We start from the raw sequence: 24,542 nt of genomic DNA, 5'->3' as shown, positions 1-24,542 counted from the left end.
TGAAACATACATACATGACAGACAAAACCTCTACATCAGTGGTCCCCAACGCGGAGACCGCGGGGGACATGGCGCCCGCCAAGGCTTTTTTTGGGTGCTCGCGTTGTTACGGAAAGAGTTTATACTGAATAATGAAGGCTGTTCAACCATGAACATTATAAAATCAAAGCACAGATCTCGACTTGACGATTGTTTGCGAGCGGCAACATCATCCTATACTCCCAAATTTGAAAAACTGGCCGATTAAATGCAGCGCCAAACATCACACCAACTTCCCACTTGAGTAATAATAATTGTGCTTATAAAAGTACGTATTTTTGGTTGCATCATTAAACGTCGTGTTGTTTTGTGTATTATTTTGTGTCCATATCTTATTTGTCCAGAGAAAAGAAAATTTGGCTTTGTTAATTGGTTGGTGCCCGCCACGATCTCATAAACTCTCAAATGTGCCCGTAGGCACAAAAAGGTTGGGGACCACTGAGGTAGGTTGTGTGTTCATTTTACGCTCTTCATACAAAGAATGTGAAAACATGAAGTCACAGAGACCTCAGTATCAAATAATGTTTACTCACACTGTAAAACAATAAACCAAGTATCTCACTTATACAAAAAAAATTGTTCCCTTTCACACCGAGTTGGGCGAGAACTGTAAAACAGTTTCCAAGAAGAAGGTTGGAAATACATAAGGTGCCTGCTTGAAGGTCAATACCTACCGGGGTACTTCTTCAGTCTGCACACATCCACACTGGGTTGATAACCAACTCGTATCCACTGTCACTGTATCGGAAGGCGTTGAACCATCAGCGCCTCCCTCTGCTTCTGTTGTTGACTCTTCATTATGTGACTGAAGCTTGCAATTTTTAAAACAATAAAATTGGAAGGAAGAATTCCATTCTTTACCTTAGCCTCTATTATATTTAGTTACATGTATCGTCACATGATCGGAATGAATTTAAAAAAAAAATCAGTGAAATATGGAAACGATATAAAGTCACGAACTATATGATTAGAATGAACATCTATTCATTTGAGATTATCTTTAATTCTATAGTACTTTATATATAGTGATATAATAAATAATCAGATTACACTAACTTGTGTTCAAATTAATAAATTTTCACACAAATACATGTAAAGAATAATGAATTCTTCTTGGGTTACCAGCCATGTGACAGGTGGCTGAAAGGTTAAAACACCGACCTTTCGAGAACTACCTTAGTCCTCGTCCTCAGGGTACTTAAGTGTTTGGAGAACCAAACAAACAAAAAGCTAAGGACGGAGTTCTGCGCAAGCGCAAGGCATCGTACCTTGTAAGACTTGAGGTTCTCACAGCGGTGAGTATGAAGATTTCTGTCTTCTGGGTTATTGCGCTGTGTAGTCTGGTCGATGTTAACCAACGTTTCAGAGGTCATACTGCCTCCGTCATCAGGGCGATCATCGCCCTGATGACGGAGGCAGTATGACCTCTGAAACGTTGGTTAACATCGACCAGACTACACAGCGCAATAACCCAGAAGACAGAAATCCGCATCGTACCTTGTTTATAGGTTACACCATTCCTGTGTACGAGACGTATTGTTGGATATGGTAAACAGTGCCTTACAACTAAAACGGTGGTCTGCTTACGCTAACGGGGATTTTGTGGTGGCGGAAGGCCCTGAATATTCAAACTAGGGTATATTGCTGCTAATAGGAGGTTATACCTTCAGGAAACTTGATTTTAGTTCGATGGCTCTATGGGATTTGAACCCAGAAGGGGCGGGAATCGCTTTGGCTGATGGCGTCTGCGACTTGGGGGAAAATCACTTCAGTTGAAGGGCTCCATGACTGGGGAGGGCGATCCGTTTGACTTATACCCTGGAATTTGCCTTACAACTGAGGACAAGCACGGGAAACCTCAGTCACGGTAGCCGAGTGGTTAGACCACTCATTGCACCGACTTGGTCGTCTTTTCAGGGACAACCTCGGCTGGCCTGCTGAACATCAGCCCCCTCGGTTGCCCGTAGGTGACCTCAGTCGGCACCAGTACCTTCCAAGTTGGCGAACTAAGGGGTTCGCAGCATCAGCTAATTTTAAGCCGAAGCTCCGAACGATGGAATCCCCAAATCCTCGTGAATTTCCCTGTTACCAACGTGCCAAGGCGAGTTAGTCGCAATGTGAAGACACGGATTGTAAGACTTGCAGCTTCCGGCCGTGGCTGCTGACCTCCAAATAGGGCATGCATAATCCATAATATATAATAAAACCCACCTTGGTTCCTTCCATTTTCTTCACAAATTTCTTTGGCTGAAAATCGTCCATGTCTTCATCATCGTCTTCATCATAATACACGATTCCACGGTCTATGCAAAGAAAAAAGGTAAATTAAATAAGATTATGTAGTAACAAGAAACTCATACACGCAGTGTTTCTTAGAGCAGCAACATAATGGTTCATCGCACTAATCTGATAAAAGATCAATGATGTATTCCAAACTGGTAGAAACATATTTTCTAAATGAATTCTTTGCAACTGCCCTGATGTTCACTTATTGCAGATACAAATATATAGATGTAAAGCATATTATGCATGCTATATACCACCATGAGGACCTCAAATCTCAACATGTGGTGTATCTACAAAGCAACAAATTACTAATTTGATAACCAGGATTCGCAGTTCTCATGGCAGTGAGAATAAAGATTTGTAACGCTGTGTTGTCTGGTAGAACGTAAACTTCTACCACATTACATGGTGCTATAAGCCAAGTTATTGATACTAATCGCCAATTTATTGTAGATTTAACAGTAGACATACAATAAATTTTATACTCCTGTTAATATTTTAACATTCATAACTCCATAATCACACTGATATGACATTTTTCGTACAGAATCATCAGATTAACAACATCCCAAGATTCGGTCACTTCCCTCTGGGCCATCTCATATAGCAATAATAACATTTGTAAAATACAAGAGAAAGAGGTTATATGAATTTATCAATATCCCACCCTTACAATTCATATAACTGGTAGATATATTGATAATGGACAGCCTTTTGCAAACCCTAATGATGTATGTGTTCAGCACTGCGAATTCCTGTACCATCAATAAACCAGGAAGGACAAACAACACCGGCTTCTAACTGTAGCATAAAAATGTTGTGAAATGAGGCAAACCTATCCAAGTAACAGAGAAAATATATAATCATCTCCCTTAGTTCAACTAAAAGGTCCATATACGTACAAAGACATGAGTACAAATTAAAATTCCCGCAGACCACAACAGTTAACCCTCATAAACTAACACTTTGAGCAGACATGTATATTTGAATACGGGAAGAGGAAGGGGTTGACATCACAGAGCGAGTATATTAAAGGCTTGCATCACTTAAAACTAGGATGAAAAGCCACATTTAAACAACTGTGTGCTACTAAAAGGAAATGGAAATGTCTGAAACAGCTAAGATATTAATGCTTACCATGTATCACACCGTTGCAGAATGAAAGCATACCATAAGCATTTTACAGACCGTTTCTGAAAGAAACAGAATTTACCACCCCATGCAGTTATTGAGATTTGAACGAGTCATATTAACTTATGAATGAACTGGTCTCAATATTAGAATCATGCTATTAGAGATTCAAAAATTTCAAGAATTACAATATAGTCATCATGAGAAATTCTAAAATGGGAACAACTACACGGTCATTGACTGTACATTTCTGAAGTGACGAATGTAATATTTTATTGCATTTCAAGTCGTAAATAATGACATAGCACAGCGAAAGATACCCATTTTATATTCGGTGATATCTGATTCACCTGAATATGAAATTTAGCATGGCGGCCATAAATACTGTAGAAATATTAATTTTTCGTGTACAACTTCGGCTTTCGGGTATGAACTGAGTCGAATGTTAAAAGTTATACGACGTTTCGGCAAACATTGCAGCTGTCGTCTTCAAGGTAAATACGTAATAACTGGGCGTTTCTGGAACCCTTACATAAGCAGGTAGTAGATGGCGATATATATATATATATAAATATAAATATAATGTTTCCAATTGAAGATGAGGTGATATAACTTTTAAAGGACATGTGGTGATAAGAAGAGGTGACGAGTAAAGTTTTGGGAACCATGTGAATCGGGAAAAAAATTTCAGCGACTGTGTGTGGAAAAATACCAATATGGCGATGGTGCGAACCTCCGCAGTTAAGTTTTAAAAATTAAACCCTTCAATGCGTTGGGTTCGACCCAATTTATTAGTGGTGGAACGGGTTCAGTTTCTGAAACCAGTCATGCTTATTCCGCGACACGCTACGCCAATATTCAATACCGAGAGGCGATGTCAAAGAAAGAGAGCTTTGTGTACAGCGTGTACTGTGGATTGAAATCTTCTGGATTGTGGTGCGGTGCAGTCTTGTAGATGGTGACGTCCACCTTGAAGATGGATGCGATACGTTCCTCCGGAACGTTGGTAACCACAAACAAAAGTACACGACGTCATGATTTAAAAGACCAGGAAAACCGCAATCTCACAGAATATGTGCTGATCATTTTTAATGAACTACACTGCGGTGAAAGAGAACCACGCAGGAAAACACTCCAACGCTTCGCGCCAGACTATTTACAGTTTGAAGCAATTCCGATATCAACCACGACGTACCATTCTTTGAGGAACTTAGCCTGAAATCTACCAGGCCGCGCTACATCTACCGTTTTAGCACTCGGATGAAAGTCTGCGCAGTAGCAGTTCCATATACTTCCTTCTAGGCATAGAATGGACAGCGATTCCTAGGGATATTTTCCAACTATACCTCACCTACAGTGAACGGGTTTGCTTTGTACAAAAGTAGAGGATCATCTTTTTAATCTCGGAGTCGCCGTCGTCAGGGTGACATCATAGCCTATGGCTCTCGGCATCATACAAAATAGTCTGTGCAGTAATTCCCAGTGAATGTAATCAGCCAGCCAACCATGCACGATGCTGACTGTTATAACTTCAATGGGCAAGGTAGGGATAAAAAAGAAACAAGCAAAAAAATTCCCAACAGAACATTTCTGAAGATGGAACGCTTACAAACAACATCATCACCAACAACAATAACATATCACAACGGAAAAACATATCGTCTCCATCTTCAGGACTGAAAATGGAGTATGTTTCTCCGGATCGGTGGTATGTACCTACAGCTCTGCATGGCGTTACAACCCAGAAGACCAACATCGACACGTATATCATCACATACGTCTATGTAACACATGATGGTCTCCAGCCTTTAAGTTTTCCAACCCAAATGTAATTTCTCACATAATCACCAGGTGCTGCATGCCTTTACATATGCCATCGTAAGTGATTCGACAATCCTAAAAATGAAGATTTCTGTCTTCTGGGTTGTTGCGCTGTGTAGTCTGGTCGATGTTAACCAACGTTTCAGAGGCCATACTGCCTCCGTCATCAGGACGATTCCTAGTATGAAGATTTCTGTCTTCTGGGTTGTTGCGCTGTGTAGTCTGGTCGATGTTTACCAACGTTTCAGAGGTCATACTGCCTCCGTCATCAGGGCGATTCTTAGTATGAAGATTTATGTGTTCTGGGTTGTTGCGCTGTGTAGTCTGGTCGATGTTAACCAACGTTTCAGAGGTCATATTGCCTCCGTCATCAGGGCGATGAATCGCCCTGATGACCTCTGAAACGTTGGTAAACATCGACCATACTACACAGCGCAACAACCCAGAACACATAAATCTTCATACTCACCGCTGTGAAAACTTAAAATCTTACAATCCTAATAATGTTTGTTGGAGAGTATAAATCATGGATCTCCTCATTATGCAGTTTTCTTCATCCTCCTGTCCCTTTATCCCTGCTTCGTCCAAACATTCTACTCAGCATCCAGTTCGCAAACATCTTCAATATGTGTTCTTCACTTTATGTGAGAGATCAAGTTTCACACCCATACAAAACAACGAGCAAAATTACAGTTTTCTACATTTTAACCTTTACGTTTTAACACAGCAGATGGAAAGACAAAATAACCTGAAATGCGTGATAATAAGCATTCTCCGAATTTATTCCTATTTTAATTACTTCCTGAATCCAATTCTGATTTGATAATGTCGTTCCTAACTGAATGAATCATATAAAACACTTCTTAATCTGTCGTATGTCCATTTATTTCCTCTGTAACATTATAATCAAGCTATGTGAAACTGACAGTGACTAACTAATATTTTCTTGAAATCTGTTATATTTAGTTATATTAGATCGTTACAGCTTTTCTGTTAATTGATGAATTCAGCTCTATTCGAAAGACGAAGCGACGTTCGAACTTGGTGAAACAGTATGGTGACGTGAGGATCCCCCAGACGGAATACACGCTAACGTAAACCCCGTGGACCGAACCAAATGTTGAGAAAGAATGCGTTAAAGCTTAAATTGGACCGGCCGTGTGCCGAGTTTTAAATTGCATTCTGTAAGCGCAACCCCCCCCCCCCCCACACACACACACACACGTCTCCCGTTCCCTCTCTCTTCCATTTACTCCCTGTCAGCATTCATACATGCACGCAGAGCATTTCGAATTTACTCCCCCCAGCCAAAAACAGAACCCTTTTCCATACTCTCTTTACATGCAACAAAAATTTCGAGAACGAGAATGCTCATAATTTGTATAACTTATCCAATATTACTAGCGCGATCTAATTGATAATGGTGAGATAGGCGGAGAAAGTAGTACGCGTGGCTAATATTAGAAATACATACAGTCAAAACCTGAACGGAACAGACCACTTGGCAGATAGATGTGATAATATTAAAATATATCTTAACTTCTGAGATTATGGACTGCCTCACGATAGTCAGGTACCAATCACGGGTTCTTGTGAATACGGTAAAGAACCATCTGGTTCCATAAAAGCAAATCATTTCTTGATCTGCTGAGCTACTGCTAGCTTCTAGGTGCTGCATGGAGTTAGTTTCAACCTGTGATTGGTGTGCCTGTTCTTTATACTGTATGGGAGGAAGCGGTAGTGACCTATTTTAAGGCACTATCCCGACGTCTGCCTGTAAGAACTTATTAAAACTAAGGAAATCAAATTATTCGGTGTCTGGGTTGATATTCGAATCCCTGACCTCCAGAATACGAAGCAGAAGTGCCAACAACTATACTATACTTGTATACGTTTTGTTCTCTCTGTTCTTCAGTTAGTTAAGGCAAAAGTTAAGTTCTAATTTTATTATAACCGTCTGAAAAAAAAACACACGAAGAGATACAGCGTATGTCAAACTGCTATTGCCACCAACATCCGGTAAGACGCTAATCAACAACAGAAAGTGAAGAAGCCTTCGTATCAACGAGCGAGTGGCAAGCAACAAACAATACCGAACCAAGCAATGTTGCAGAGAAATACCCAGAACCCTAAGAACCAACACTGTCATAGGGGACATGATTTTTCAATAGCATCCAGCCAGGCAGGACACGAGGGATGGAGTGAATGGGGTGGGTAGGATGGGGTGGTCAAAATTCAATTACAGAGAGCTCGTGTACTACGCCTCCATTACCATCAGCCCTCACCCCATGCCCACCAAATGACATCACTATCTCTTGCAAGGGTTGTTCCCACCACCCTTCTTGTTCCACCAATAGAAGTGATATCTATGCGTGTCTCTTTCAGCCAATCAGGAACACTGATCCGATCCAAACAACCAATAAGAGTACTCGCTGTTGCCATGGTAACAGCATCCGTGGTCCCCTCCTCTCATGGGGCGCATCATTCAATAGCATCACTGAGCAAGGGGAGACAGCATCTCAAAGGATGCATCCCTGCAACACTGTGCTACGTTCAACATTGTCTTCCTTTATTAACCAACCATGAACCATTCATTGTTGCACAAAACTAACTGACCTCAAGCCTTCTTGGCCAGCTGACAGTACGTTAAATTTAAGAAATTCCCGCCTTTTATAGAACGTGAAGGTTCATTATTGCGTTCACAAAAGCTCACCATCGGTTCCTATCACAAGTCAGCTGACTCCATTTCACACATTCCCAAGCCCTAGTTCCCCAACATCCATTTTAATAATACCCTCATCTACTCCTAGGTCTTCTGAGTGGTCTCTCCCCTTCAAGCTTTCCAATCAAGATTTTGTATCAATTTCTCTTCTCCTCTACCCACGTTATATGCCCCGCCCATCTGGTCCTTCTTGATTTCTTCAGTTAAATGTAATATGTAATAATAAATCCAAACTGCCTGATACATCGCAACCCACCCATATGCCATCCATTATCTCCCCATGATATTTTTCACAATCTCCAAATTTCGATGCCTTATATGGCTCTCTACAGTGGACATTTTATCACCACCACAACCTACATTGTCTTCCGGAGAAGATAAATGAACGTTTCTATGATAAATAAACCCACAAATTCCTGTGACATGACAGAAAATACTGCCCATTACTCCTGAACTGTGTTTTATTCCTGTAACCAATGCATCCAGTGCAATAACTTATTAATTACACTGAAAATCCATAATCCGTACAAGTGCTGTGTGATTATTACCATGTAGAATAATACAGAATGCATAATAACTTTTGTTCGCCCGCGACTGTCCTTACTATTGTCCACACACAGTAAAATCTCGTAGCAAAGCGCCAGTGCGAGGCTTAACACGCACATACAATGTCTGTGGGAAACACAAAACGGGCATATAATTTTTGGAAAATGTTAGTATAGGCATTTCTTCTCTGAATGTATTTGACGATGGTCGTATATTAGCTACTACTTTGCTTGTTATGGACTTTATGCATCGTGTTTTATTTTTTTCAAGTATCAAGTCACAAAACTTATAAATCACGTCAATTAAAAAGGATGGAGACTCCTATTCTGTTGGATCGGGCAGACCAAGCTATTCACGGTCTGCGGACCTAACAGCTCGGTGTACCAGATCCTTCAGAATAGGTGCAAAGAAATATCCATCCTTCGAAATTTGGCGATTTTTAAGACTAAGGTATAAAGTTCAAAACAAAGAAAGCAGTTGGTAAACATCGACCAGACTATACAGCGCAAGAACCCAGAAGACAGAAATCTTCATACTAAGAATCGTCCTGATGATGTAGGCAGCAAGGACCTCTAAAACGTCGGTAAACATCGACCAGACTACACAGCGCAACAACCCAGAAGACAGAAATCTTCATACTAAGAATCGCCCTGATGACGGAGGCAGTATGACCTCTGAAACGTTCGTAAACATCGTCCAGACTACACAGCGCAACAACCCAGAAGACAGAAATCTTCATACTCAATCGCCCTGATGATGGAGGCAGTATTACCTCTGAAACGTTGGTAAAGATCGACCAGACTACACAGCGCAACAACACAGAAGACAGAAATCTTCATACTCACCGCTGTGAAAACCTCAAATCTTACAAAGAAAGCAGTGATTGGGCGCAGGGAAAATTGTTGCAGCTTTTAATTTAGAAGAAACCTATCGATACCACTACTCAAATAACTGCTCCAACACTCGAGAGAATCCAACAGTCAGTCCAAACCTGTTGATATTGAACGGGCTTTGCGAACTTCCCACTAATTCGCTGGTGCCAAGGTAAAGAGAAGTAAGTAATAAAAGTTGAGAGAGGGGAAATCACGAAAGTTTTCACAAATCGTGTTTATTGATTTTTCCAAACAATTATGGTTATACGAGTTTATAATTCACACATAAACATGAGGCTAAAGTGAGCTTTTCTGTATTGTAGGTACTATAAAATATAGGCTGGAAAACAGCACTCATGCACAGAATGCATTTTTTTTATTTTTCCCTTTTGCCCAGGCCCCAACTAACTGCGCTTGGAATCAGAATAAAATTTTTACTACAAAAGTTTAGTACACTAAACCTCATCACCAGTTCGACTGCTACTTTCAGCATCGCACTGTAAACTGAAGCAATGAAACAGTTACTTCAGGTTCACGTCGACGACAAACGTTAATTTCCAGCATAGGCAATCCAAACTATAAACTAACATTCTTATAAACAAATAAATCTAATCCAAAATTTCAAACAAGCAAGTCTACTGTACATAAATTCTACTGTGGGAACTCCATGAGACAGAGTCGTCACTGATAAGCTAACAGTTGCTCATTTTGTTTAAAAAAACTTCCCATCTTTTAAGGAATCCGAAAGTTAAGTGTTCACAAAGCGCAGCCACTGGACCTCATTCTAAGAGATACCTCCCCTTCAGGTTTTCCGAATAATCGTTTAGAAATTTCTTCTGGGACATTGCGCCATGCAGTCCGGAAGAAGTCTACCGACGTTTCAGAGGTGCTTGCTGCCTCCATCATCAGCACGATCGCCCTGGTAATGGAGGAGTCTTAATACTCACCGCCGTCAGAGCCTGATATCTCACCTTCTCATTATGCCGTCCTGTTACTTGGGTGGGTCCACGTATTATCCTCATCGCCCTGTTCTCACATACTTCATCTAGGATTTACACTATCCCCGTAAAGCGAGAAACCATGTTTCACTCCAAAACAAATTACGTAAAATTATACTCTTATACCTTGTATCTCTGTACTTATACGCACTAGAAACAAAATTAAACATGTCAATTGAATAGGCGTATTTTTAATCTATAGCTGAAGTTACAGCGAGACAGTGACGGCTGAGAGACGTCTCTACATAATAATCCTTAAGTCCCTTTGCTCTGGCCGCTAATAAACTTCTTCTAACAGTCTTTATTAGGCCGTGCACACTGGATATCGTGTTTCTGTTAAACATTTCGTTAATACACATAAAAACGACAAATCTCTGCGATGGTTGGTCCATTACCCGTTTATAATTAATTGGCTGTGCGGCCGGCAATTGCAAATGAAATGGCGGCTTCTCTCTCCATTAAGCCCGGTCTCCTAGATACTTAATTCCCTGCCCAGATATTGAAAGCGAGCATCCCTCCCTCCCCCCAGTTATATAAGGTCTCGTACAGCTTTGTACTCGGGACTGCGTGCAACACGGATATAACTGTCTTCGCCGTCAGCAAAGTAGAGTTTCGCACGGTACACCAGGCGAAAAATTATCTCCCCGTGCTTAATTATACATCACGCCAGGAAAGTGGAGGTACAGTTCAACGAATTAACTTACTTGATGTGAGTGGTAGGTTTCGCAGCTGAACCCCCTAATACAAATCGCAGCGAAGTGACCATTAGACGATGCACAGTGTCTGACCTACTGACAGCATCATTATACTACGAACTGCAAAGAAACAATCAAACTTGAAGCTAGTCACTAAACTGGTGGAAGGTTAGCAAATATTTGGAGAAACTTCGTTATATCTGAGAATCATTTCAACATCGCTGTACGAAGTATCGTGATGTTTGTTGTGCAGTACGTGATATTATTAAAATAACAGCTCGATCCCAACGCAGCCATGTTTCAGCATTTACCAGAGTTTTCCTTTCTTGTGTTTATGTTTAATTGTCGGGGTTACATAATAATTACAATCTTCTCTCATGATAGAACTCTCGAATCAGGTGCCTGAGGCAATTAGAAGAGATCAAACCTGCAACAATTACTTACTTATCCTCTATGCGGCATTCGAACCCATGCTCACTGAACTACTGTTTTAAAACTGACGGGACTTAGATGTTTACAGTACCATGATCTCCATTGTGATTTACATCGCTCTAGCACTGAAAGTTCTCTCAACCTTACATGTTCCACCACTCTTTGTTCAATGCTGAGACCGAACGCAAACCAGTAAGGCATTACCACTGCCCGGTAAAACCACTTAGCAGGCATCAAGAGAACCCTTATAGAAAGAACTCTGTGAGGCTGGGCAGCAACACACCCCTCCCCCCAACCTGCGATCCACCCATAAGACCTTTTCATCAACAGCGGTTTCCCAGTAAAAAGCAGTCTCATATCCCTTTGAGTCACATGACTTCACTTGTCCTGCAGCTAACCAATTCAAAACCATCACTGCCGTGGTTTTTGCCTTATTTCGGAACAGAATCACATTTTTATGAGTCCACTGTACACAGACGTAGTGGTTGAAAAATTAAACGGCATAGTAGCTAAAACCCTAGAACATTTATGAAATACTTTTCTTCGCTGAAAAAGGTGTTGTACCAAAACAGAATAATCAAGGCTGGAAGAAGCCAAAATAAAGTTACCAACCGAATCAGCAGCATCAGTAACAGAACAGCTTAGATCCGAGAAAAAGCCAGTGAAATTTTAATTCGCGTTAAGAAAATGTCACCTCACATCTCCATTATACAACTGGTAATATTTTTTGGTAACAAAGTTCTTGTGACAAACAATCATAAAGTGAAGATTTCTGTCTTCTGGGTTTTTGCGCTGTGTAGTCTGGTAGATGTTAACCAACGTTTCGGAGGTCATACTGCCTCCGTCATCAGGGCGATTGTTAGTATGAAGATTTTTGTCTTCTGGGTTGTTACGCTGTGTAGTCTGGTCGATGTTTACCAACGTTTCAGAGGTCATACTGTCTCCGTCATCAGAGTATGAAGATTTCTGTCTTCTGGGTTGTTGCGCTGTGTAGTCTGGTCGATGTTTACCAACGTTTCAGAGGTCATACTGCCTCCGTCATCAGGGCGATTCTTAGTATGAAGATTTCTGTCTTCTGGGTTGTTGCGCTGTGTAGTCTGGTCGATGCTTACCAACGTTTCAGAGGTCATACTGCCTCCGTCATCAGGGCGATTCTTAGTATGAAGATTTCTGTCTTCTGGGTTGTTGCGCTGTGTAGTCTGGTCGATATTTACCAACGTTTCGGAGGTCATACTGCCTCCGTCATCAGGGCGATTCTTAGTATGAAGAGTTCTGTCTTCTGGGTTGTTGCGCTGTGTAGTCTGGCCGATTCATCGCCCTGATGACGGAGGCAGTGTGACCTCTGAAACGTTGGTAAACATTTACCAGACTACACAGCGCAACAGCCCAGAAGACAGAAGTCTTCATCTACTCACCGCTGTGAAAACCTCAAATCCTACAATCATAAAGTGACAAAAGTGCATAAAATTACGGTCGTACCAATTCAAAGCAGTTCATCAGTTGCAAAAATGGGATAACACGGCTGCAATAATTCAGTTTTGCCACTGGTTAAATCGCTTTGTGCGTGAAGGGGTTCATGCGTGGTAGTTAGGGTCGCGTTTTAAATGGAAAACTATGTATTCACCGCCGAACCTATGAAGCCGAGAAGACGTTAACAAATCGGTACTGAACGGTACCTTAAAACACAAGAAGAATGCAACCGGCGTGTTCCTCTTTACTTTGCCGACTCCGTCCATTAGAACAGCGGAGCTCATTAGAAGTGTGGTAAGTAGCCGAGACTCTACCAGGTGGTACAGGTACAAAAGAGCCGACATGTCAGAACAGAAGAATTGTGTGCAAGAGAGACCCAAGGGATGTCCAAAGTAAACAATTATAACTGAAAGTCTCTGTAGCTGTACAAGAAGGCGAACAAAATATTAATTTCCAGGCCCTGGCGATGCAGAATAATTACTTCTTGTAAATTAATTCAGTTTAAAGTCAGAAGCGCCTTTGTAGAACTGCATGCCCAATTGGTTGCAATTTTAAAAGCGAATCAAACAAACGTACAATTGCCGCTGCAAGAAGTAAATGAAACAAAGATCCAAAGTTTCTCTCTTTAAATGTCAAGAACTATTGAAAAAAACTACTGAGAAACAAACAGTCGTAGTCATAAGATGTATTACACTTAATTTACATTTTATATGATGGATAATTCTTTCACAGACGAGTTAAGAATCCATCTTTCTTCCCCTGTTATGCGTTCTTCACGTGACGCCAAACATTAAGAATACCATGGACACGACACGTAGGTGTCTCTGCACCACAATCGAACGTATCGTTGTTTTTAAGATGGCTGTCTTCTGAGACGTTGCACCGTGTGGTCTCGTAGAAACGTACCGACATTCCAGAGGTTCTCACCGCCTCCCATCACCATCTCTCTGATGATGGAGGCAGTGAGCATCTCAGAAACGTCGATCACTTTGTACGAAACAACAGCCATCCCAGAAGACAGCCATCTTCGTACGAGGGCTGCTAAACATTTTGGACATCACTGTAAAGTGATATGGAGCGGGTACCACTGTGAAACTCATATCCTTGTTCATGCCGACTAACCCCTTCCACAACTCCGCATGCGGGATTATTAGCATTCAGCCTCCCCCTTGCCTCTATCCCCCTAAATGCCACTCGCAGTGGAATGTATTCCAATACGGAAATGGAATATAAAAATTACAGGAATTCCCCAGTTGTCTCTTTTTTAATCTGTCGATTAACTGCCCCTTTATCACACGCATTCTTTCTCTACTCGTATTACGTTTTACTTTAGCAGGAGTGCTTTCAAATCTGATGAAATCGAATTCAAAATCCTCTCTTGGATAATTAAATCAATATATAACTGTTCTGAGAAAACAAAATATGCCAAAAATTATCAACTTCTTCATGAATTAGGCCTTGTTGTCTGTTCCAACTCAATTCTGAAACCACAAATCCTTTAGGATTCCTCGGATGGGGGATCGGCGTATCAAAAGGCCTCTACTCATACACGGCAACACAACACAGAATAACGCGGGTAGACTAGAGTATAGTTTTTAGTATACAAATTCGCCGCTGAGAGAATAGGTAAACGCGTAAAGGGTATAAAAATCAAAACATAAATACGACTGCTGTCAAGGACTTATCTTATTTTTAATTTAACTTGTGATTTTGCAAATCAAGATCTTCAGCCTTAAGTGCATGTCGAAATTGCACATCATACTTGTTTTGTTAAAGGACAATAGAATACTGAGGACTATACGATTTATTTTCGGTGTTTTATCCCCATTTTTGCCATCAGTTACTTTCAGCATAAATTAATTCCATCCTCTTCTGTAAAGAACATTTCTATTCGCCGACTAATTACTGTTGGAAAGTCATGTCTATTTATACAAGGTAAAAATTTAAATTTATTGCCATAAATACAAAAATTACTCCGCGTAACATTGCGGCTTATGCTGTTAAATAAATAAAACACTGCCTATGTATCTAAGCACCTCGCCATGAAGACAGGCCTATCCGTGATGGCACTTGATGGAAAGGAGTGGTCAGCTTCATGGTCTGGCCAATTTACCTTCGGGCAAACAGCTTAAAGTAAAGAATGTATAGGAGGCAGGATGACAACGAAATATCACTGCCCAGGCCAGGAATCGAACCCAGACTGCTCTACTAATAACATATCCCATGCAGGGAGTAAATCGTTGGAAGACCCGAGGTATGTTAAATAAATCTACAGCCCCAAAACACACTCAGCCGAAAGCGATACTATAAATTCCCGCAGGCTGGAAACATAACAACATAGCGTAAAGTATACAGACAGAATGTCACACAGGATGACAATATTAGTGTGCTCACTAATTTCATGTTGATTTTATATAAACATGAGGTGCGTAATATAAAACAAGAATTAAAAGCATTACATGGTGTCGGAAGATTAAACCTTGCAGGTTTCAATACTGCTAAAACCGCAAGTAGATTATAACATGCTACAGTGACCGTACAAATTTCATATGACAGTCTGAGGCGATTTATTAGCTAATATCAGCAAACCAAAATATTTCGCTCGGCCACCATATTATTGTTTCACATTTTCCTATTACACCTTCACTCAGAAAAGCAGCAAATGAGATTTGAGGTTCTCGAGGTGGCAAGGTTGATGATATTGTCCTGGGTTTCGACGATTTATAGGCTTTTAGATAGATACCAAAGTTTTGGAGAAACATATTTCCACGTTAAGGTCTGAAGTGGCGATGCTGGGAAGTGAAGGGGGGGGGGTTACATAGGCTCAGAAAAAGGCTGGGCTGGCCTTCCCTTCCCCTGACCCAATATAAGTCCTTGCACTGCCCACCTTTATTTAAGTCCTGAAGATGGAGACATTGTGTTTCTCCGAAACACTGATATCTACCCACGAATCTACACGGCGTCAAAACCCAGAACGACATTGTCAGAAACTGTTTATGTTTTAAATATCTAGCAAAAACATACGGAACATTAAAACCTGAAAGTAAATATTTATCCTTGTGTCATCGCCCACCTTAAGATCACACTGCCACTCTACTAATAATTTATTGTTGACGGCAGGGAGTTAACTATGACCTTAGAGTAGTGTTTCTTGAGAAACTTAATAGCTGCTCGGCAGGTTTCTACGATGTGTTACTAGTGTCCTCTCCAACCCCAAGCTGAAAGATCACCTTTTCTGGTTACTCGCGTCTGCCCCAACCGCATTTCAGGCGCCGTGACTTGGTGATAGACGACCGACGTAATACGGGAATAACAGTTAAGAAGTATAAAATAAACGGCATCAGCAGGAAGATGTTCACACAATTACAAAAATATCACAAAATTAATCCCAATCACACTAAAGTCCACAGCTGAATCAAGGACGGACGTACAGCTCGTAACAGAGTTCCAGAAAAATAAAAATTGAAATCATTTAGTTCCTCCACAAGTCACTTTGCAGACGGTCGTTATACCAGTGATAAATTATCATATGCATCATGAATCACGAACTCTACTTTTACGTCACGCAAAGCAGCCATAACAGACTCTTCAGCAATGACACAGACCACGTTCTTGTGTACACTGGAAGGAAATTTGCAAGCCAAGATAAATTTTGAGGTTAGAAATGATTACAGTGAACGTCATTACTCTGCAAACTGTTTAAGTAAGTATAATTTCAACGGGACTTAAAGCTAACTCCTTGGTATAGGGCTTGTGAGCTTCAGCGAACTGTAATAGAAATGGCCTGTTCCTGATGCCTGAATACTACACTACGTATCATCTAAAGACGTTTCGTAGGGTCGAATGAGGCAAAAGGACTATGAATGGTGAAATGTAGAAACTGGGGGAAAACACCATGCAGCTTATGGGTATTCTAATGCTCTTCGTAGTTTTGTTCAGTCCGTTCAAGCAAATTCAGGGATAGAACACAAAAACACGCCACTATGGCTTCCTCTCTTGCCTTTCTTAATCACCATCACGCCATTTGTCATCCGACTTAGAGGGATAAGTGAAAACTGACCAGAATTAGATAAACGCCTTGCAAAATTGTCCTTATTAAAAAAGAGTCAAATGAAAGACCGAGCTATGAAACTAAAACACAATACTTTCCATTCAGCGAAACAATGAAATACAGCACTGGATTGCGTAATACTACACAGATAACTGAAGTTGTTCCTTTTTCTGCTGAAAGCGACGTTAACTGACAACCCTTTTTCCATAACACCACAGACATAACCTTTAATGCTGACATAGCGTCATTAAATAAACCAAGAAACCCCACGTCATTTCATACAATTTCTGAGGGTCACAGTATGAGGGCACATTCTTCACTAATTAATTAGGTTCGGCAATTTTGGGGCTATCAAGCTAAGGAGGATATGGGCAGGAAATCCATCAAACGTGGGAGAAATGAGAAATGCATACAAGAGCCCAATTAGGAGATATAAGATGGCTATCTTTTGCGTTGTTGCACCGTGCTGTCTCCATCATCAGGGCGATCAGTCATCGCCCTGATGATGGAGGCAGCAAGGACCTCTGAAACGTCGGCAATCTTCCACCAGACTACACGGCGCAACAACCCAGAAGACAGCCATCTTCAGACTTACGGCCGTAAAACCCCAAATCCTACTTAGGAGTCATAGGTTAGTGTGACAGGATAATATTAAAATTAATTTAAAGAAACAAAGCGCGAGAGTGTGGACTGAATTTTTCTGGCTCTGAATAGAAACGAGTGGCCTTTTGTGGACACGTTAATGAACATTAGGAGTCAATTAAGAAAGGAGAATTTATTCTCAAGAAGGAGTATCTTCCGTGTAGTTGGATCGAAATATTTTACTTTCCATTTTATTACCATATAGACCTAAGAATACCGAAAAGGTACTTTTGTATCACATGTACATAGCTTAAACAGTTAGGACCAGAGGTCTGACTGAAAACACGAGTAATGCATACTATGGATTTTCCCGTAAAGAAGAAAAGTGACTTTTGACTTGTGTGGGGGCACACAGAGTATACAATTATAATAATATTAAAGTCACTAGGCCTGTGTGTTTGCAACAAGTAAATATTACAAGCAATTAGCAGGCGATATTATCATAATAATATTAAACATAAACACATCAAAAGATAATTAGTTTATTTTAAACAAAGCATTAATTATCCACGTCTACACCCGTCAATTAACACGTTGCAAATTTTGCTGACGTAATGAATGGTGAGATAAACTGACAACAAATAATTCCTACCATTCGGTTTGGACAGGTGGGAAGTATAATACTTGCAAATGCAGGGAAATAAAACAGCACACTTTTCCAGCGTTGCTTCTAAATGCTCAATATTAAAATTATTTTTCACTGAGTACAAAGACAAGCTCCAGTTTATTTTGAACTGCAGTAGGAACTGCTTACAGCATAAACTTTTGTGGTACATTAGTAACACTCATTAAACATGACTGAGAAAGGATAGGATGTTTAATTAATACGAAACCCTAACTATAACAGCACATGTTGGTGACATTAATACAAGAGACACTCGCAAATTTTCTGACAGGAATCAATTTTATATAAAAGAATTTTAAATTTAAAAATAATATTATGATACAGTGATTTCCGGTTAATTGGGACACATCGGGACCTAACACTTTGACCCAATTATGAGAAGTTCCACGTAAAGAGTTGAAAGGGTTTAATCTTTAAGATTTGTCCCAAATAAATGGCTACCCCGATTAACCGATGGCCCAATTAACCGGAATCTACTGTACTTCATTAAGTTCTCGGACGATTTGTACGCTGTTCGGGCACAGTACAGTCAAATTAGTCAATTCTGTATCAAGGAAATTTCAATTTGTAAGGCACAGGCGCCGATAGGCCAACAGACGTGAATGTGGCATCCAATCACGGGAACCTCGATTAAAATGTTAGCGGGAGATGCCACTGCATTTGCCGCCAACTGAAAGACGCTAGGTCGGACGTTTCACAAGACACAAATTGCTGGAAGCTTCAAAATGAGTATTTCCGAAGCGCAGATATAAAAAAACTTATTACGTTGCAGAGATGACGCAAACAACAATGACAATAAAGAAACTTAATCTGCAAATCTGCAAAGTCTGAAAGTGCCAAGAACACAGACGCTTAAAAATGTTATCAACTTTCTGTGCATGCAGTTACTTTTTTAATTAAATGAAAGTCATTAACTACAGATAACAATTTAAATCAATAGTTTGTGGACGTATACGCAATATCGAGTATAATATCGAAAACCGTCTTTTGAATTTATTTTTGTTCCTGCCTTTTGCCAGTGATGGGAGTAAACACAGCAATAAACTTTGGGGTTACACAAAATTTGGGCAATTTGTTAATTTGTTGAATAACCTAAGCGACTACTAACTTGTCAAAAAGACTCTGTTTCAAGGAGATGATTAACAATGTTGTGCAAATTATTAAGTTGTCCAGTGGCAAATGATGGATATTCTGTGGCAATCGCCACTTCAGACGTGAAGATGGAGAGAGCATGTTTCTCCGAAACGTTAGCATCTACCGACGAGTCTACGAGGCGCTAAAAACTCAGAAGATGATCATCAACGTCGAAAGTCATGGAAACACAAAATAAAAATGAACAGTAAACAGTATGAGTAGTGGTTTTGGTGTCGGCTTACTTCCATCCCTGGCATTCATTTGGTACGACGACTTAAGATTTCTTGCTGGAACTTCACGATTAACAAAAAATCATCACGTTTCTACAAGAGCAACAGTGTTCTTGTGCTTACTATGATATTACGTTTGGAAAACGTACGGTAACAGTGGGTCTCATGACCCAAAACGTAAAAATACATTTTCTGTACTCTAACACCTAATGGCTCCATAAATTGCGAAACCTATGGAAATAATAACAGACACGTGATGTTTCATATGCAAATTGTAAGTGCAATTGTATTTCGGTTTCAGTTCATACACAAAACACATTTAAAAAATGAAGCAGTTGTAATAATGAAGCTTTATCCACACATTATATTCAACTGGTGTTCATTCAACGTTCGGCTAATTATGCATAAGCTCAGTTACCGTCGACAAAGCTGATAGTAGGGGCTGGAATGAGGGAGCGGTACGACTGCAGAGGCCAAAATTATTTGGTCGCTTTATACCACCGCCAAGGGAATTACTTGTATGGGGCAGGAATGTAAACTGAATTGCCATGTATATTTACAAGGCACGCACATTTTTTGATAGCAAAATAAACCATTCTTTGTAAATATGAAGGCGGAAGACTGTCTTTGAAAAAAACAAAACTCAATGGATTAGCCGGCAAGTTATTTCACGTCGTTGCATCAGTCACTGAAGTTAGTAGGCGAGAATTCAGAACAAAGTTATAAATATTTTATTGATACAAAATTCCTGAAATGGACATTATTAAATTTATTCGTGCCCGAATTTATAACTTGTGTTTGGCAAGGCCGTGGTCTAGGCAACACGGAGTTTCCTCCGGGGGCTTCCCCGGTTTCTCCGTGGCATCCCAACAATTACTCCATTCACACACAGAAGAAGGCAATGGCAAACCACTTCTGCATCATCTGCCAAGAACGTATATGAACAGGTCCCAGTCCAAGAAAAGGATGGAAGGATCCTGTTCATATGGACCTGTCGTCAGACAGCACACTAAATAAATAAATAAAAATAAAGGTCCACGTAATAATCAGAAAATACACGAAAAAAGTAATTTAGCAGGTATTTTGCAACAATTTAAACAGTTCATTAACAATTTGACAATTTTATTCGTGTACAAATTATTTTCTTTTAAAATTGTTGTATTTAATAACATCACTATGTATTCTGGAGGTCATTTTAAATTACATAAACTACCCCGTCACCCGAGGCCAAGAGCTGACAAGAGTACCTGGGCTTGCCTGCCACCTAGTGGCAGCTATTAACATTCACCCACGGCCTGTTCACTATATTTTACACCGTCATATCCATCATACGACTATGTTTTATTTTTAATTCAATTAATTTTTCAATTTCCACGTTGCCCAAAGCAATGGTTAGCAGTGACAACAAACAGCCCGGGGAAGTAATGATGTTACGGCAATGCTGTGGCAACGAGCTGTGATAATTTTTATGCGGAGACTAAAAAAGTATCAGTTAAAAAAAAGAGAAATCACGAAGCATCAGCTCATGAACACTGTATCTCCTCTGTGAGTTGCTAGTCGGCAATTTCAAAAAGCCTTCTGAAATGATATTATGGTATAAATATTTCAAAATTTACCTCATCGAATATGGCATTTCGAGGCCTTGGCATCGAGTTTGTTGAATTTAGAGCGAACGATATTCAATGGAAACAACACGAAATATGACCTTTAGTCATTAACAGATGTCAACGCAGCAAACGTTAATGTATTTCTTATAAGCTGCGGTCTAACGATAACTTATAGACTAGTGACCTTATCATTCACCTATAAATTACTTAAGTTATTTACTTTACTTTTATCAACTCGTGAAGGCATGTCTTGATTGGTAAGCGTAGTAATAGCTGCGAATTAACGTTACGGGATTCATTTAGGGCACGCCATGGTGCGTCCTCAGGTTGCGGGCAAAGGAAACGACCTCCGGATATGGGGGGTTACTGCCAATATACTGGATAAGTAATGGCGGACAATCGACAAGAAGCGGTCGTCCACAATTTGGAGATCGGGCGTTCTAGTGTAAATATATGTAAATAATCCTAGGCACCTCTGAAACGTCGGTCAATTTTTACCCGACTACACGGTGCATATATACCAGAAGACAGCCATAGTCGTCGCCGTGAGAACCTGACATCTCACATAATTATCCTCCATTTGATTAACCACATATCTACTATTATAACACGTTTGTTCTCAAAAGACTTTTTGAACTATATGCTAAAATGCAAATAACATATTTTTAGACTGAAATAAAAATATTACTTTTCTTGCACAACTGGTAACTCGAGTTTTCAACGCCGCCTATGATAATATATAAACTTCTGTCATTTTGACTCACCATTAGCGATTATTATTACTGTTGTGAATAATCTGACAAACGAACTGAATCATTTCACTGGACGCTTCATACCCTCAAACCTGTTTCGTATTCTAGACGAGCCGGTGACAAATCTGGACCGGAAAGCGAGTGTCCTGATTGAGGTGCTCTGAGGCTTCAATCAGTCCCTCAAGGCACATGTCGAGATGTGCCTTAAATTAGGATACGACCGCTTCCTTACGCATTGCTTCCAATTCATAATTCACTAATCTAACCTAACCTACCATTCGAAGTTACGTGATCTAAGTGCTGACAGAGTCGTTAAATAAATCGTCACAAACAGATATGCCACATTCATCTCTGCCCTTGACACAGCGTCGCAAAATAACCTACGAACTACTAAGAATCGCCCTGATGACGGAGGCAGTATGACCTCCGAAACGTCGGTAAACATCGACCAGACTACACAGCGCAACAACCCAGAAGACAGAAATCTTCATACTAAGAATCACCCTGATGACGGAGGCAGTATGACATCTGAAACGTCGGTAAACATCGACCAGACTACACAGCGCAACAACCCAGAAGACAGAAATCTTCATACTAAGAATCGCCCTGATGAATGAGGCAGTATGACCTCTGAAACGTTGATAAACATCGACCAGACTACACAGCGCAACAACCCAGAAGACAGAAATCTTCATACTAAGAATCGCCCTGATGACGGAGGCAGTATGACCTCCGAAACGTTAGTAAACATCGACCAGACTACACAGCGCAACAACCCAGAAGACAGAAATCTTCATACTATGAATCGCCCTGATGACGGAGGCAGTATGACCTCTGAAACGTTGGTAAACATCGACCAGACTACACAACGCAACAACCCAGAAGACAGAAATCTTCATACTAAGAATCGCCCTGATGACGGAGGCAGTATGACCTCCGAAACGTTAGTAAACATCGACCAGACTACACAGCGCAACAACCCAGAAGACAGAAATCTTCATACTAAGAATCGCCCTGATGACGGAGGCAGTATGACCTCTGAAACGTTGTTAAACATCGACCAGACTACACAACGCAACAACCCAGAAGACAGAAATCTTCATACTCACCGCTGTGAAAACCTCAAATCTTACAACTAATAATATCTGAAAGTATTATTAGGGGCAAGGCTGTGTTACCAAAAACAGCAGACTACGGTAGTTGCAGAGTAGACCAGTGTTCTGCTACGTTTCTGGTGCTTCGGATTCCCTCCCAAAAATTATCTCATTACATTTTGCTTACGCAGAATATAGACTAACTAAAATATAGGTAGATGGTACAGCTTTATCCTTATATCCTTATATCCTTATCCTTCGTATTTTTTACTTCAGTGTGGAAGACCGGTTCAAAAACACTGGATGTCTGTGCCTAGAACTTTGGTGTTAAACCTCAAACAGGACTGCAGGCGTACCTCAAGTCAGGTCCACTGACCTCCCAATCCTTTCTCACTTAATTCATTTAACCACGTTGTCAGTAGCTAGGATAATTACAGCGTCGATTCACTTTGCATTACGCAGTGCTTATGCACAGTGAAGAGATAAACGGTTAACACATAATGAAAGCAATGTCAAGTTCAAAGACCCATCTAACTCTGGAAGTTAAGAAGTCGGTTTAAAATGCAAAGGAGATACACGGAGAAAGTTCTCAGTGAAGGAAGTTGTATTTTTACAACAGATAATTAGCGAAGGAGGGAGCATTTTCAAATATGACCCAGGGCCGTGTCAGCAGCTACGCTGCACTGTCCTTACAAGAGACAGTGAGAGGTGTCGCATGTTGCCATGGTAACCTGTACCCATAGTGGAGCATCACCCGGGCACATCACGGCCGTTGTCATGGAAACGGTCACCAAACACGAAGCGTGCAAATGTGGCCTAAGTACAGTATTATGTCCCCTTCATTTCACAGCAGCCTAATATATAACAAAAATCAAGGACTGGAACTCAGTGTTAAGACTTAGAGGAACGGATGCAAATCTAAAGAACGGAAAATAAACAAATTCCAAATATTAATCACGCAAAAACAGTGTCAAATATTCATTAATGACTGATTTTGATAAAGAAAACTCAGTAGACGTAATACGTGAATGTCTGTAATGGTGTGGCAGCCTATTATGTTGCTACATGGACCACAGGTCTTTAAAACGTATTAAGAAACCCCGGTGTAGATCTGAAATCGAAAGGCAAAACCCTCGACATTTCTTATGGCATACGTTGTATTTCCTAGCTATGCAAATCTTGAGTTAATTCTTAATCTTATTTCAACTGCTGACGTCAAACAACATTTAATAAGCTAGTAAGATGCGTATGAACGATTACTAGGTAATTATTTTGAATGAGAAGTTCGACATTTATTTGAAAGTAGGAATAAGGCCTACAGCGGCACCAGCCTCGAAAATCTGAAGAGAACCGCGAAGAAACTGAAGTTAGAATAGCCTAACCTGACGGAGAATG

At 40.4% G+C, this 24,542-nt stretch overlaps 1 protein-coding gene across 4 annotated transcripts in view; it reads right to left on the bottom strand.

Moving 5' to 3' along the window:
• Positions 1 to 24,542, bottom strand: part of LOC110839403 (Fanconi anemia group J protein homolog) — a 147,879-nt gene that overhangs the window by 10,666 nt on the left and 112,671 nt on the right. For all 4 annotated transcript variants that reach the window (XR_015537450.1, XM_022083568.2, XM_087357390.1 and 1 more), the window contains 2 exons: positions 2,251 to 2,342; positions 714 to 850 (listed from right to left, as the gene is read on the bottom strand). Coding sequence is in view for 3 of the 4 variants with exons in the window: in XM_022083568.2 (XP_021939260.1) it covers positions 714 to 850; positions 2,251 to 2,342 (229 nt within the window). In the remaining variant the exon portion in view is untranslated. The remainder of the gene's footprint in view (positions 1 to 713; positions 851 to 2,250; positions 2,343 to 24,542) is intronic.

The sequence above is a fragment of the Zootermopsis nevadensis genome, unplaced genomic scaffold (assembly GCF_977971745.1).
Source record: "Zootermopsis nevadensis isolate Lab colony 2312 unplaced genomic scaffold, Znev_1.0 Znev_ptg000028l, whole genome shotgun sequence".
Lineage (NCBI taxonomy): Eukaryota > Metazoa > Arthropoda > Insecta > Blattodea > Termopsidae > Zootermopsis > Zootermopsis nevadensis.
Note: the sequence above shows the minus strand (reverse complement) of the source record. Positions and strands in the feature narration are given on the sequence as shown.